Raw genomic sequence first — 14,809 nt, 5'->3', positions numbered from 1 at the left:
CTCTGTGAAACTGGCGAATGATACCAATCTGGGCCCTTTTTACCTTGAACATCTGGTTGTTAAAAGTTTATCCACACTCCACTGGTGAAGGTAGAGCTGCACTATTACAGGGTCTTACTGGGTTGGCCAAAAATAAGATGTTACAGAAAACCTAAATGAACTTTTTGGCCAACCCAATACGTTATCCACAAAGTGATATAAAGTTATTTGATGCCAGTCTTAAGATAAATATGTATATTACAAACTTTCGAGAAGATATTTAAAACAAATATCTTTTTATTTATAAAAATAAAAATTATTATTATAGAATAACAAAGAAATAAAATAATAAACCAATAGAGAATAACAAACTAATAGAGAACATAAAGTGAAATACTAAAAATTATTCAATTAATCCAATAGAAGGCAGAAAAGAGGAAATAAGGAATGAAGAACAGATGAGACAGAAAACAAACATCAACAATTATGTTATACATAAATGAACTAAACACTTCATTTAAAAGAAAAAAGAATGTCACACTGAATGAAAAAAAAAAAAAAAGCTATATTTCTTTGTAAGAAGCCCTCCTAAATAGAAAGAAACATGGATTAAAAGTAAAAGAATGTAATACAATAAACCAAGAAGAAACTATCAGAAGAAAGAGTCATATTAATACCCAATTAATAAACTTAAAGAGAAAAAGTGTTACTGGACAACTAGGGACATCTCATAATGGTAACAGAGTCAGTTCATCAAGAAAGCCTGACATCCTAAATGTGTATGTACCTAACAAAACCTCCAAATACATAACGCACAGTCTGATCAAACTGGATGGAGAAATGAGAAAATTCATACTTTTAGTTGGAGACTTTAACTGTCTTCTCTCAGTAGCTAATGCAAAAAGTTGATAGAAAATGAGTCAAGGCAGAGGATTTGAATAATAAGTTGAACCAACTTGACCTAACTGCTACTTATAATACTATACTACATATTACAGAACTATACCAAACAATTAAGAATATCTATTAAAAAAAAAAGTATACCTGGAACATAGAAATAAACTACAAAAGCATATCTGGAAAATTGCCAAATATTTGGAAATTAAAAATAGCTTTTAGATAATCAACAGATCAAAGAAGTAATCTTTGAAAAACTGGAAAAAATTTACCTCAATGATAATGAAAATAAACATATCAAAATTTAGGGATGCAGCTAAAGTAGTGCTTGGATGGAAATTTATAATTTTAAGTACCTGTATTAGAAAAATAAAATGTTCTAAACATTGATATAAGCCTGCACCTTAAGAATCTAAGAGAAAAAGGAAAAATAAATGAAAAATAAGTAGAAGGAAGGCTAAGAACAGAAAGTGAGATTAAAAGATAGTAGTGAAAATTTATAAAAAATTAATTTTTGAGAAGTTCAAGAATATTGATAAAGCTATAGCTATATGGGTCAAGAAAAAAGAGAGAAAATACAAATTACTAGTAGGAAAATGGAAGAAGAGATATCACTAGACATCTCATAAATACTAAAAGAATAAGAAAATATTTTGAACAATTTTATGGCAAAAATAGACAATTTAGATGAAACAAATTCCTTGAAACACAAACTTTGCCACTGTATATTTGTCACTAATTCTTTCAAAAATCTAACAGGTTTTTCTTTGCTATGTTCATTTATTTATTCACTTATTCATTTATTTATTTTTGGCTGTGTGACTTAGTTCCCCCATTAGGAGCAAACCCGGGCCCTTGGCAGTGAAAGGGCAGAGTCCTAACCATTAGAGGGCAGGAAATTCTCCTTCAAGTTTTCATTTAAATCCTTAGGCCTGTTTATTACAACTGTTCAAAGTTCATTGTCCGAATACCATCATCTCTGTGGTTTCTAGGTGTGTTTCCATTGGTTGATTTTTTGATGACTCTGGGTCACGTTTTGAGCTTCTTTACACATCTAACAATCTTCTCATGCCACATCTAGATATTATACATGCCATCCTGTTGAGATTTTGTTGTATTCCTTTAGTGAATATTGAGGTTTATTTTAGAGGACAGTCAAGTAAGTGACTTGCAGATCTGGTTTATCCCACAAGGGTTACTGTCACTCTCAGTAAGGACAGTTATGGAGCAGGCCTTGCTGCTGCTGCTGCTGCTAAGTCACTTCAGTCGTGTCCGACTCTGTGTGACCCCATAGACAGCAGTCCACCAGGCTCCTCTGTCCCTGGGATTCTCCAGGCAAGAACACTGGAGTGGGTTGCCATTTCCTTCTTCAATGCATGAAAGTGAAAAGTGAAAGTGAAGTCGCTCAGTAGTGTCTGACTCTTAGCGACCCCATGGACTGCACAGGCTCCTCCGTCCGTGGGATCTTCTAGGTAAGAGTACTGGAGTGGGGTGCCATTGCCTTCTCCGGGAGCAGGCCTTAAACTACAGCTATTTCACCCCAGCTGCCTTCAGTGAAAAGCTTAGGTGTTCAGTGGGGTCTCTTCACACTGGTTGGTTAGGACCCTAATTGATTCCTGGTCTTATGGGAGCCCTGGGCATTGTTCAGCTTCTAGATCTCTCACAGTCATTCTCTGCCTAGCCTGACAGACTTCAGTTTCATTTTACACACAGGAAGATTAGCATTTGGCCAAGCATTTCAAGCAGATTCCAGTACGTATCTCTGCTGTATGCCAATCAAGTTCCAGTCACTTTGGCTTCCCCAAACTCCTATCTTTGTTCCTCAACTCAAACGTGATGGGCTCTTGTGGGTTCCTCCTCCCTTTGCTCTCATCTGGAAATTTCCTCTAGGCAAAGACTAAGGTCATCACTGTGCTCACCACTTTTCTTTGCCCTCTTTCAAGGATCATATAGTCCTGCACTATTATCGTCCAGTGTTTAAAAACATTTGTGCAACTATATTTTTCCCCAGTTTTTTAGTTGTTTATGGAAGAGGAGCAAATTCTGTACTGGTTACTCTTTCACAGGCAGAAGCAGAGGTCCAAACACCAAACTGTACTTCACAGTATATAACTTGGGTTCCCATACAATGTTTATTCCACCATAGGCTGGAATCATGGTAATAACAGAAATGGTAAAATCTCTGACAAGAAACTCACTTAAGTAAATGTAAATCACACTTTCAGGAAATTGAGTGAGGAAGGATAGTAGGATTAGATTTTTACAGTAATTTTGATATTTTTCAATTAATCTGATCAGGAGTTTAATTCTACCTGAAATTATGAATTTTAAATACATGAGTATACCTTTAAAATGCACAAACTCATTCTTTCTTCTTTATTTTCATTATGTAAGTCCTGGATACTGCACGCATACTGATGCTTTCTTTGCACACTTATAATCACCCCTCAAAGACTCCCTTCAGACAGATTTATTGCTTAAATTCAATTTAAGTGAGTTGACTCTTGGGTAAAATAATCAAAGAATAGACAGGGAAGTTGAGTTAGTCTTGCAGAGGTCTTTAAAATACATATAATTTAATAAATACTAAATTTTCACAAGCACAATTCTAGCATAAAGAAATCATTCTCTTGCCCTCCCCCTAAAAATCTGAGAACATTTCATGGTTTTCTGAGAAGACACAATAATTTTTATTCATTCCAACTTTCGCATCAGTTACAGTACACAATTATAAAGACAAGTGATGTTAACACAGACCCACCACGCAGACAAGTGAGGATGTGACCCCACTGTATTTTCAGGCTCTGAGCATCTCTGTGTTTGCCCACTTTGATCAGTTTTTAATTTCCATGAAATGTGCAGGCATCCAGAAGTTCTGTGAGCGGTAACATAAGAGAAAGATCGTCAGGTACTGCCTGGGCTTATTAAACACGATCCTTTTCCTATTTTCTAAAAATAAATGGTAGATAATAAATATTCTTTTTAAATTTCTCTCTCATCCCTCTAACTGATGTCAGTGCTATTCTTAAACATCTACATTTTCCTCTCCTGCTCTCCTCATCTTTAACACATGATATAATTTAACAAAAATTCAGGCATACTCCCAATAATTTGATTATTCCAGGTCTAATTTTATTTCTCCAACTTATTTCTTTTAGAGGTGGCTGTGCCATTTCTACAATACACAAAAATAGAGAGAAATGATATACTTAGTGCTACTTCCATGTATGTATATATGTAGAAATGGCCTACTTAGTGCTAATACTTTGTTTCTATTAAATTGTATAAAGTATTATCTATAGGTTTTACTTAAAATCTTTGCAAATTGGTCCTCTGTGAGTGGTATATGTGTCATTTCCAACCTTCTCCCTACACTGAAATGCTAACACACATTTTCATTCTAGTAGCCAAAGAAAACAGACAAGGACATGTAAACAAGTTCAATTTGCAAAAGATCTCTAGTTCTGCTGTACCCTCTGTCTCCTTCAAACAATTTGGCCTTTTCAGGTAGTATCTTATACAGTTGCCTAATTGAGTTGCTTCCCTGGTAAGCCTGAATCTTCCTGCAGGGCCAGGAGCAAGCCCTCTGAATCTTTATGCTCCTATTGGTACTGGCCCAGGCTTGGCACAAGGTCATCTTTAAGACAAACATGTTTGCCTTGACGCACATGTAACTGCTCCTCGGTATTTATTCTACTCACCAGAGCGTAAGCAATGCTTCACATTAGCAATAGCCTGAAGATACTCTGGCCCTAAGTATTTTTGGTAAGTTGTTCTGTCCTGAAGGTTAGCCAGACATTCCGTGTCATCACTGAAGAGCAGGTCTTTGGCTGGGGATTTAAACAGCTGGAACATCATGTATTCAAACCCATTTCTTCCGAAGAGCTCCTGGGTCAGACAGACAGACAGAAAGTAAGTGACCAGCAGCCCGGGCCACGTGTTCTGCATCAGAAGCCCCAAGTCTGCTGGCCTGCTCGGCTCCAGCCCCTGGCAACCCTGGGACACAGCAACAGCTCAGGAGGCACTGGAACAAAATGGCAAAAAGTCCTCTGGGTTCAAAGGCAGGCCCTAGCTTTTCTCATCATGTGACTTAAGAAAATTCTTGACTGAGCTCAGTGACCTTCAGTTTGTACGTGTGCATACTCAGTCGTGTCTGACTCTTTGGGACCCCAGGGACTAGAGCCCACCAGGCTCCTCTGTCCATGAAATTTTTCAGGCAAGAATACTGGAGTGGGTTGCCATTTCCTTCTCCAGGGGATCTTCCCAACCCAGCAACCAAAACTGCATCTCTTGTGCCACAAATGGTTTCCCACTGCACCAAGGTGGAAACACCTGAACTTCAATTTACTCATTTGTAAATGGAGGTAATTACATTAGATACTGACATGATATATGCAAAAAGTGAGAGTGTTAGTCATTCACTCATGTCCAATTCTTTGCAACCCCATGGACTCCTCTGTCCATGGAATTCTCCAGGCAAAAACACTGGAGTGGGTAGCCATTCCCTTCTCCAAGGGATCTTCCTCACCCAGGGATCGAACCTGCATCCCCTGCATTGCAGCCAGATTCTTCACTATCTGATAAAGAATACAGGGAAGCCCAATGTATGTAAAGCAACTGCTAAATAAAAAGAGCCCCAAATTCACTGCTCTATTACTATCCCACCAACAACTGGTGGATGTTTTCAACTCTCTGAGTCATCTTTACATGTTTTCCTGTGACCAGATCCCTTGCTACCTTGCATCTTCTGTTCTCTGAACCTGACCCAGACACTGATCATTTCCATTGCTTCCTGCCTCTCCCCCCTACTTCCTTTGTCCACTTCCCTTGTAGTGGAGATGGCAGCTTACCCTGGATGGAACCATCCCTTCAAAAGCCCAAGTCGAAGAGCCTCTTGTGTTGCCAGCTGCCTCTGGGTCATCATCCTTTAACCAGGATGTGTCAACAGCATATGCTAAGATATAGATTACTCATTTGGGGCTCCTCCAGGAATAGGGTGCACTTGGGCAAAAGGCAGATGAGGCTTTGGGATCAAAAAAAAAAAAAAAAATCATCTGATTCAGGCAGCCACTATTCCCTAGGGTCAGCCCTTTTTGGCTGCCTATAGAGGTTATGAGTTATCTGAATGTTCGACTTTCATGAAGCCCAAAATAGTGCTCAGCTTGCCCAGCTTCAAGAAACACAGTGAGATCCTCTTTTGGTCAGGCAGAGTAATCCCTGTTTCACCTTTCCAACATGTAGCCCTGCCTGGTGGGAAGGGCACCTGGGCTGACTCCCTTATTTCCAGGACAGAACAAGCCCAGGAGGTACCATGACTCTGCTCAGTCTCAGGGAGACACTTGAGATGCCCATGTGTCTGGACTCTTCCAGTCCACTGGGATACTCTAGACAGCCCCAGAGCAAGAAGTGAGCACAGCCACCAGCCTCCCACTTTCATCAGAGGCAGGCTCCACTGCCCAGGGAGAAAGAGTGTGCAACTGAACTGGGGTGTGTCTGTGCAGCTCTGCAAGTGAGCTGAGCATTCATGTGGGGGATGAGGACTGAATTCCCACACCTGTTGGTTGAAGAGCATTCTGCGGACAAAATCTGCCTTATCTTTCCTCGAGACCACAGCATGACTTGGGACTATGGCCAGGTGGCAGCTCTGAGCCTCAGTCACAGGCTTCCTAGAGCCATCAAGGCACAGCAGCTGGAAGTCCTCGGGTTTTAGATTCTTCGCCCAGGCTTCAGGGTTCTTTCCTGGAGAGAGAGAGAGAGGAGGTGGAGGGGTCACAGCTAATGACTTCAGTCAAGGCACCCTCACTGGGGGGTGTGACTGCCCACCAGTGCCTGGGAGAATGACAAAGGCACAAACAGAACAATAAAGCCTTTACAATAAAACGGAAGAGAAACATTCACAAACTCATAAATTCATTTGTCAGTCCTGTTAAAGGCAAAGATTTCCTCAACAGGCCTGAAAAGTGCTAGTCAAAAAACAGAAGATCGGCTGATTAAACTATATTAAAATGAAAACTATATTAAAATGAAGAATGTTCATCAAAAGACATCATTAAGAAAGCAGGGAATTCCCTGGTGGTTCAATGGTTAGGACTCCAGGCTTCTACTGCTGGGCGCAGGTTCAACTCCTGGTGGGGAACTAAGACCCCACAAGACTCACAGCATGGCCAAAAAAAAAAAAAAGTTAAAGGCAAGTATTTTCAAAGAGGGACAAGATATGTGCATTACATATAGCTGACAAAAACTTGTGTCCAGAAAATACAAAGAATGCATAAAAATCAAGACAGCCAGACATGCTTCTATGGACTGCGGCCTTTGTGTGTTTGTCGGTTGGGTTCAAGGCCAATGTGATAACCAACCCTGTCCAGTTTGAGCAGACATGAAGAATTTTTTCATTCCCTAAATAAAGAATGTTAGGACCAACATGACTGCCTGGGGAGTGATTTCCCAGGAAGGACTCTGAGTTTTCCTGAGGGAGGAAAGGGCAGTGCCAGTCCATACCGTCGGTGTTCTGCAGGACCGTGGGGTGCTTCACAAAGGCCACATCTCCCTTCTCAACCAGACACCTGCACAGAGAGAGCCAGGTCAGCAAGGAGGGCCCACAGAGGCGGGAGAGAGCCGCTCCAAGATGGAATCCCTGGGAGCTCCCACCCCCTCCCCCAGGCAACTGGGCACATCTTACTCCACACACACTGCTCTAACGCCTGCTGTCCCTGGTAACTTCAGAAGAAATGTCCTAGAAAAAGAAATCTGCTTATTTAGATTCCACTGTTAGATACCCGTTGCTTGCTTCCTTAAACAGTGATTGGTTTCTCCACGGGAGATGCTTGTGTTCTATTAACAGGGCTATCCAAAGATAATTCTCTGGCTGGATCAAAACTCATGTCAGAGATTAAAATCAGTGTGGAAGATGTGATTCTGAAGGAGCCTTGTCACACCTTATGTGTCTACACAGCCTTAACAAAAGTTAATGTGCATGTATCACGAGATATTTTTCATGCTTAATCTCCTGAAAAATGTTTCTCAGTGTTTGAGGTGCATGCTTTGGGAGAAACGTTGAGCACACTAAAAATAAGTTTTGTGACATTCACTCAGTTGGAAATTGATATTATTAATTTTTAGGAACACCTCTCCAGTTTTCTCTGTCCCATCATCAGGCCCCTCTATCCTTCACTAGAATCAGTTACTCCCAGAAATTTTCCTAAGCAATCTTGTCCTATTTCTTTGTCTTAACAACCTCCCCCCAATAATCCCAGGCTCATTCATGAGCCCAATCGTCTGTCTCAGGTGTGTCTGCACCTCAGCAGTGAGGTAGACAAGAGCTCCCCGATCCTTAACTTCACCTGGACATTCTGGCATCCCTTCTCCACTCTAGACCTGTGACTTTCCAAGAGTGGGCTGGACCAGCAGCATCAGCAACTCTGGTAATGGGTTATAAATGCACATTCTTGGGCCCTGGACTCACTGGCTCAGGAACTCTGGAGTGGGGTTCAGCCCTCTGGGTTTGAATAAGCCCTGTGGAAGTGTGCTCAAGTGAGTATGAGAGACCAGTGCCTGAGACAGTGTCCCTGCGACTCTTTGTGATCCCATGGACTGCAGCCCACCAGGCTCCTCTGTCCATGGGGATTCTCCAGGCAAGAATACTGGAATGGGTCACCAGCCCTCCTCCAGGGGATCTTCCCAACCCAGGGATCAAACCCAAGTTTCCCTCATTGCAGGCAGATTCTTTACTGTCTGAGCCACCAGGTAAGCCATTCTACAGAGCAGGGACCCCAAAATGTTCTCCCACTTCCTGTAAACCTCTGTCTCTCCATACACCCCTCCACAACACTTACACTCTGTCATGTACTCTGGCTTCACAGAAGAAATAAAGAGATCATCATGTGGGCTTCCTTTCAGCATCCTTCTGTTGAATCTGGCAGCCCTAGACTCTAGCACTCTCCTGCCCTCCAGGGACAAAGGAGGAGGGAAGGCCTCCCTCCAGCTAAAGTCTCCTCCCCAGGGGCTCTGCACCCCACCTCGACCCACACTCAGGCACTTTCCATGGCAGTCATCCTCTTTCCCCTCTATAACCCTCTTCACTGGTCTCTTTCCATCAGTATTTATGGTTTTTTGAAAAAATAAACAAACACTAAGCCTTGCCTTGACCCTACACTGCCCTTAGCAATGGGCCTCTCCCCTAAAGTCATCCAAACACCTAAGAGCGTCATAGCACCTACCATCAGCATTCCTGCACAGGACTCCCTGACCCCTGCCAGTCATCTTAGGGGACTGACTCACTATTGAATCTGCTCCCGCCTGGGTCACCAGAGCCCATTCATTGTACTTGTTTTATTTGATGTCCCAAGTCCATCCTTTCTCCAGTCATCTTTGTTTTAGACTAAACATAATATGTCTATGTATCTGTCTTGGAAGTCTTTTCTCTTTCACTGATTTGTCTTTCATCACATAAACCAGCCTGTATTGATCACAGTATTAAGTAGTACTGTAATGTGATTTTTAAATCTAAGAACACAAAATTCCCTTTGTGTAACATTGTTTTCTAATTCTTGGCTCTTATTTGGTCTACCAAGTGTTAATATTTTTTGAGTTCTGTCTAGGCCTCCCCATCCCCTTCAATCCACCTGGTCACACTGGAAGCAGCTAGGACTTTACAACACAACTTCAGGGCGTGAGTTGTGTGAGCAGGAAGATTCCCCCTGAACTGGGCTGACAATCACCCTCAATGCTGTGTTGAAGCTAGACTGTGGTGGGGGAGGGGGACAGGGGAGACACATGGATTTCTGTTAGGGGTTATAATCCGGGAAGAGATAATGGTGGTTTAGATCAAGGTGGTATCAGCAGAGATGGGTGATGAGGTCAGTTCTCGTTACCCTTTGCAGGTAGAGATAACATAATATGATGATACAGGGCCTCAGAGAAAGAGAGGAGACATGGTTAAGACACATCAAGACTTTGACTTTTTCCAAAAGGAAAAACAGAGTTGCCTTTAACTGAGATGGGGAAGACTGCAGGAGGTGCTGGTTTGGGTGGGAGTGTGTGAAATTCCAAAAGCTCAGTTTGGGACATTTAAACTTGACCTGGTGATTAGACATCCAAGTGGACATGCCCAGTAGGCAGTTAGGTGTATGAGTTTGGAGTTTCATCTGGTGTTTTGAAGAGATGTCTGAAGAGGAATGTAAATTTGGGGATTGTCAACATAGAACTACTATGGAGAAGGAGAAGTGGGCGTCAGAAGATGAGATGGTTGGATGGCATCATTGATGCAATGAACATGAACTTGGGCAAACTCCAGGAGATGGTGAAGAACAGAGGGGCCTGATATGCTATAGTCCATGGGGTTGCAAAGAGTTGGACATGACTGGGCGACTGAACAACAACAAGAACTAGATAAAACCACTAAAGTCTGAGCATTAAGAGACAAGACCAAGGCTGGAGCCCCGGGGCCTGCCAATACATAGGGGTCAGGGAATGAAGCAGAGCCAGCAAAGGGGCTGAGATGCAGTAACAGGAGAAGAAGGAGGGAATCCAAGAAAGTGTGGTGTCCTGAAGCCAGAGAAGAAAATGTATCCAAGAGGAGGAAGAGATGGGTGGTGCCAGTGATCTGGGCTTTGGATTTATTTGCAACACAGAGGTCCCTGGAGATTTAAAAGGACAATTTCAGAAGTTCCCTGGTGGTCCACAGGCTAAGACTCCTTGCTCCCAATGCTGGGGCCCAGGTTTGACTCCTGATTATGGAACTAGATCTCACATGCCAGAACCAAGGGTTCACATGCTGCATCTAAGGATCCCACATGCCACAATGAAGACCCCATGCAGCCGGATAAATAGATTTTTTTAAAGTGTAGTTTCAGCTGTGTGGTGGAAGGTGGTGAAAGGTTGTTGCTGACCCACGAAAAGATGCCTGGATTCTTGGCCTCTGGAAGAGAATAATTCAATCTGGGGCCAGTGACAAGGCTTGATTGCTCAGAGCTTTTGTGCAATAGAGTTTTATTAAAGTATAAAAGGGATAGAGAAAGCTTCTGACATAGATATCAGAAGGGGGCAGAAAGAGTACCCCCTTGCTAGTGTTAGCAATGGCGGTATACACCTTTTAATTAGTTATTACAATAAATCAAAAGAATGTCTCAAGTTTGTGAAAATTTTACCAGACTTACTCTAGCAATTTATATTTTAGGATAACAAGATTAGAATTTGACAATAGAAAGATCCTCCGGACCCACTCCCATAATATACATTCTAAGATATCAGGATTAGTCAGAGGTATTCAGGAAGGAGAAACTGTCCTTCAGCCAGATATATTGTAGCTGTATAATCTCTAGTACAGAGTTTAAACTGAGTTGTGTAATTGACTGAGACTAGGGCTTCCCTGGTGGCTCAGAGGATAAGCGTTTGCCTGGAATGCGGGAGACCCAGGTTCGATCCCTGGGTCGGGAAGTTCCCCTGGAGAAGGAAATGGCAACCCACTCCAGTACTCTTGCCTGGAGAATCCCATGGAGGGAGGAGCCTGGTAGGCTATAGTCCATGGGGTTGCAAAGAGTTGGAAACGACTGAGTGACTTCACTTCACTTCAAGGAATGCAGAGGGAAAAAAACGTTTGTCCTTTTCTCCTCCTTGAAAATTCCAGACTCCCAATCTCCACTTTGAGAGCCTCAGACCCCTTTCTCCCCTTTGGGGACCCTGAACTTCTTATCAATCTGCCTAGGAATTGACTTTCTGTGGTGCATGGGGGTTAGTGGTGGGGGCTGGGTAGTGGCAGATATGGTGGGAATAATCTTCCCACTTGCCAACAATGAGGAAGAATGTCTTCTGTAGATAATTTAAATACAATAATGAAAACCAACTCCATTGGTTGGGGAGGGAGAGGTGAACAGTTTCTTGAACTAGGTTTGGGGGAGACTGAAAGGAGAGAAACTGAACTGGGCAAGGACATTAGAGTAACCTCCTTCAAGGACTTCTGTTGTAAAGAAGTGAGAAACAGGAGGTTGCTGCAGAGGACAGTGAGATCAAGAGAAGTTTGTCTTATTTCTTTATGTTTAGGATGAGAAAGAAGCAGCATGTTCGTGTGCTGCTGGAAGTAATTCTGTGGATAAAAAGATGTGAGATACAGGAGGAAGAGGAGAGGCATGCTGGGCAACGCTCTTCAACAGGCTGCGGGGAGGCGATGCCAGCACAGGATCAGACTCAGCAGGAGTTGGCCTGCTCGTCCCCAGGAGGAGGAGTGGCAGCGTGCCCACTGGCATGGAGGTTAGCACACGCACAGATATGGCAGTGGCACACTGGTGTTTCTATCTGGATGACCTCAATTTTCTCAGGTGAAGGAGGAAACAAAAGTGTGATAGATGGAGGAAGAGACGCTGGATGACTGAGGAGAGGAAAGAGCATGGAATGGTCTTGTAAGAGAGTGGGATGGTAACGGACTAGCGACGGTCTGGCTCATTGGAACTGGCTTCTCATCACGTTACTCGGAGGCCAGTCAGCTTGGAGGCCCTGGCACCAAAGGGGAATGTTGGAGCCAACCCAGGTTGCAGTTCAGCCAGGAGTAGGTGACTGGCATTTGAGGATGTGCACAGGGGAATAATGAATAATTATCACGGTTGGCTATAGAACGTATGCTGTTGTCTGGAGGGGGAAAGGTTTATAGTGGGGGGTGAGAACAGGATCAGTGGATCTCAGGTCAGTAGGAATGCTGGAGACAGGAAGCTGGAAGCAGAGCCAAGGCAGGCAGGAGGCGGTGGGGAGAATGCGATGCCTAGAGCTAAGACTGTTCTTTGCATCCCCATCTTCACGATGGAACTCCCGAGGTTCTGGACAGAACTCGAGGTCTCTGTGACGCTATCATAATCATGCCAAAATGGGACCGTGGACCTTAATACCGATGCACATCCCAGTGGAAGGAAAAGTTCAAATATTTTAGCCTCAGTTTAATGTTTTTCATATATTTATGTGGTAGGATCTGTGAAAATATGTAATTTATGTATGGTTTATGAAAGTGACAAAGCTTTGGAGAGGGAGGGACAAAGTAGTCTGGCCATGTGATGACTAGAAGCCTTCTTTATAGACGCTCCCACATTCTCCACACAGCCCCAACTCCATAGCAGCCTCGAGGACCCTCCATAGTTAGCATTAACTCTACCTCCTGAGCCAGATCTCCAAGGGCAGAACAGCCAGTGGCTGCAAGCCCAGCCTGCCCTCCCTGGGCCCACCTCCCAGTGCTCTCTCTGGGGCTTCTCTGGCTTCAGGCACAGCACGATTTGTCTAGCTTTGCCTTTGTCCTTGCTGTTCCTTCTTCCTGGATTATTCTTCTCCAGATTTTCTCAAGCCTGATTCCCTTTCAGTATTTAACCCTCAATATTTAACAGCCCCTCCATGACGCTGAGGCCTTCCCTGACCACTTTTTCTAAGATTAACCCCGAGTCACTGTCACATCACACCCCTCGGTCCCATGCCCCCATACACACACCCTATAGCACTTACCACAGTCAGGAAGTGATCGTCCTTTATGCGTTGTGTTACTCCCCCCATGAGACACAGGGGCCACGTGTCTTGCTGTTGCTCTAACCCACCCTACCTAGAACAGCGCCTGCACCTACTATGTGCTCAATAAATATTTATTGAATGAATGGAGGAGCCCAGGAATATGTGTTTTTAAATGTACTCATCAAACAGGTATAAAATGCATATATTCAGTGTCCTTCCTTTGATCTCAAACTGGGCTCTGGAAGATCCTGTGACTTGTCCACAGTCATATAGAAGGAAGGATCAAAAGCAGAAGTAGGGCTGTGACCTGTGCTTATCATTCTTGCCCCTCCCCAGGCGCCCTGAGTCCATCAGCTCTGCCCAAGAGTGCTCCAGGAAGGGACCGGACCTGAGTCCTCAGGGCCCCTGGGAATCTGCATTTCTGCTCTCCAGTCCTGGCCGCTTCTAAATGCAGCACCCAGATGGTGGGGTGCTGAGAAAGGAGAAAGGACAAGAGGTTCACTGGGTTGGTACCAAAGCAAAAGGCAGTGGGCAGATGCTACTTGCCTGAGCGCCCCACTGGAGCCGTAGTACTGCTCATGGCTGTTGGGAGCACACATGTGGGCTGGCTTGAAGCTGCCTCTGCACAGAGCGCAGAGGCTGGACTCGGATCAGACCCAGGGGCACAGCTTTGACTGAAGAACTCATCTGCACAGGAGGACACCAGAGGTTAGCTTTCCCTGCCTGTGTTGGCAAGAAAGCCTCAAATTTTGTTGCTAAAATTGCCTGAGTGACATAAAGACACATTCAGGTGTTTAGTACCATATGATTAGAAATAAGCACCTATGAAATAGAAAAATAAAAATGGTTGCAGCTGGAGCAAAGTAAAAGGGACCTGGCTGAAGCTGGGACAAGGGTCTGTGAGATCACTGAAGTCCTGGCACAGGGCAGCAGGGGGAGGGATGGACACGGATTTAACTCTAGGAGAGTGGACGAAATTGGAAGTTTTGGTTGGTTGACCCTGTCCTGCACACTTTCCAATCTCTATTGCCCTTGTCCATCTTTACAAGATCTGCAGTTATGACTCGAAGGACAGGAAGGAGCCCAAGAGGCCCAACTGCCCAACCCTGTGCTGAGCCCCAGGGTACCACTATGATGAAACCACAGAAGCCCTGCCCTCCTGGAGCCCAAGTTCATGGGGTGACAGTCACAACTCAAGTAACTACAGCATGAATTAGCATTTCCCCATAACTGTATTTCCACATCATATTCTGGGAAAAAGAATATGGCTCCACAGCTACAAATAAAGGAGCCTGGTGCAGACCTAGGAGTCAGGGAGAGGTCTCAAGTGGAGAGATGAAGAATGAATAGGAGTTACTCTAGTGAAGGGCAAAGGATGAGCTTCCTAGACAGGGAGCAGCATCTGCAAGGGCTAGGGCAAGGGTTGGGGGATGGGGGCAGACAGCACAGAGAGCTT

The 14,809-nt window shown here is 43.9% G+C and overlaps 1 protein-coding gene across 1 annotated transcript in view; it reads right to left on the bottom strand.

Annotated features, from left to right (window-relative positions):
• Positions 1 to 1,527: 1,527 nt before the first annotated feature.
• The window catches only part of LOC102276607 (inhibitor of carbonic anhydrase), a 45,535-nt gene continuing 32,253 nt past the window's right edge, over positions 1,528 to 14,809 (bottom strand). Inside the window, 6 exon segments of the mRNA XM_070376086.1 lie at positions 1,528 to 3,751; positions 4,578 to 4,764; positions 6,431 to 6,615; positions 7,375 to 7,439; positions 13,900 to 14,005; positions 14,008 to 14,040. Coding sequence (XP_070232187.1) covers positions 3,717 to 3,751; positions 4,578 to 4,764; positions 6,431 to 6,615; positions 7,375 to 7,439; positions 13,900 to 14,005; positions 14,008 to 14,040 — 611 coding nt within the window. The 3' untranslated portion in view covers positions 1,528 to 3,716.

Source organism: Bos mutus, chromosome 1 (assembly GCF_027580195.1).
Source record: "Bos mutus isolate GX-2022 chromosome 1, NWIPB_WYAK_1.1, whole genome shotgun sequence".
Classification (NCBI taxonomy): Eukaryota; Metazoa; Chordata; class Mammalia; order Artiodactyla; family Bovidae; genus Bos; species Bos mutus.
The sequence above is the reverse complement of the archived record's forward strand: the minus strand, read 5'-3'. Positions and strand labels throughout refer to the sequence as shown.